Source organism: Nanorana parkeri, unplaced genomic scaffold, assembly GCF_000935625.1.
Source record: "Nanorana parkeri isolate BGI_ZX_2015 unplaced genomic scaffold, ASM93562v1 scaffold2204, whole genome shotgun sequence".
NCBI lineage: Eukaryota > Metazoa > Chordata > Amphibia > Anura > Dicroglossidae > Nanorana > Nanorana parkeri.
In genome coordinates, this window is record NW_017308472.1 from 31,882 (window position 1) to 33,558 (window position 1,677).

At 48.0% G+C, this 1,677-nt stretch overlaps 1 protein-coding gene across 1 annotated transcript in view; it reads left to right on the top strand.

Moving 5' to 3' along the window:
* Window positions 1-359: 359 nt before the first annotated feature.
* The window catches only part of FAM168A (family with sequence similarity 168 member A), a 10,142-nt gene continuing 8,824 nt past the window's right edge, over window positions 360-1,677 (top strand). The window contains exon 1 of the mRNA XM_018573008.1: window positions 360-408. Coding sequence (XP_018428510.1) covers window positions 360-408 — 49 coding nt within the window. The remainder of the gene's footprint in view (window positions 409-1,677) is intronic.

Below are 1,677 nucleotides of genomic sequence, written 5' to 3' on the forward strand. Positions count from 1 at the left end.
GATGTATTTTTACTTTTTGGCTTCGTTTTGGGACGAGCGGGATTTATAATAGAACGGCGTGAGGCGACTTTACACCCGGCGCCTCCCGTGTTCCAATTTAGAGGCTTTCTTCCAGTGGCGGTTTGATCCGAGACCTTGAAAGCGTCACGAGATTGACAGCTCGGCGCAGTTTGAAGCAGTTTTCGGCGAGGTCGCGTTGATCAAGCAGCGGAATCCATGTTTGATTTCTGTTTGAGGGATGCTTTTCACCCGTCAATCATTGTCTGCGCGGCTGCCGGAGAGAGAGAGAGGAACATTCAGCGGGTTCCTGTCAGGATAATGACATGGCCGCCTTTTGATCACAGCAGGGCTCCCGCATTATGTTGGGCGTTCATCGGAAAGCAGCGGAGTTTGTGCTTCTGCTGTACGGTTTGGGGGGCTTTATTTCCCCCCGATGACATCATAGAGTCTGGGAGGGCTTATAGGCAGACAGGTTCACAAGCCAGACCACCCACAGGCATCAGATTGGGGTCTTAAAGCAGACTGGCACTCAGATGTTAGCTTAAAACAATGAGGGGGGGCAATGTGACTTTAATGCAGGCAGCACAGTGGTGTAGTGGTTAGCGCATCTGCCTTGCAGCACTGGGGGTCCCCGGTTCGAATCCCGGCCAGGTCACTATCTGCATGGAGTTTGCATGTTCTCCCTGTGCTTGTGTGGGTTTCCTCCGGGGTACTCCGGTTTCCTCCCACACTGCAAAGACATGCTGGAAGGTTAATTGGCTCCTCTCTAAGTTGGCCCTCTATGTATGTATGTGAGATAGGGACCTTAGATTGTGAGCTCCTTGAGGGTAGGGAATGATGTGAATGTGCAACTATGTGAAGTGCTGAGTAAATGGTCGGCGCTATATAAATACCTGTAATAAATAAATACATCTCAGTTTAAGCACGGGCTGTACATTTTAAGGATTATTGGCTACTGTGTCTGCGCTAAATGCGAATCAATAATATATCTCTGCACACTGTATGCATGTCAGAGATTGTTACCTGCTTCTTTTCTGTAAGTACTTATGTACCTCTTGTCTTGGCTGACTATAATAAGTCTTAAAAAAAATAAATACAAACAATCTGTAGCCTCTGTGTCAAATGTTAGAGCTTGAAAATATCCTGCTTTAAACTACACTACAGTTGCGGGGCAGGGGGCTGGCTCTTATTTGGCCACAAGCTCTGTGCAAGCAACTGGGAGATGCAGCGAGCTAATCCTATGAGGATTTTTTTTTAAAAATGGTTTGCTTCTGATGTACAGGGCCGGTGCTAGGATTTTTGCCAACACAGGCAAAATTTGAAGGGCCTGCTGATGTTTAATCTGATTTTCTTGCTCATACAATACAGGACACAGGCAGATTCATAGACGGCTGGGTATTATGCCGGTATCCTGGCCAGGCCTGTGATGGTCATCATATAACCCCAGCCTCTCCTCAGTGTCTTGCTAGTGTCCTCAGGTGATGGATGGCTCCACTACTAGGGGACACGTATGTTGTTTTGGAAGTATCTGGGAAATGTTTTCTTCTCTCTTCCCTTCTATGATGATGATTATAAGGGAATCTGATTGTATTCCGCATTAGTCCAGGTTGCTGGAGGTAATGGGGGCTATGGGGTGAGCCCCCCTCCAACCCCCCCCCCCCCCTCTTTGCGCACACG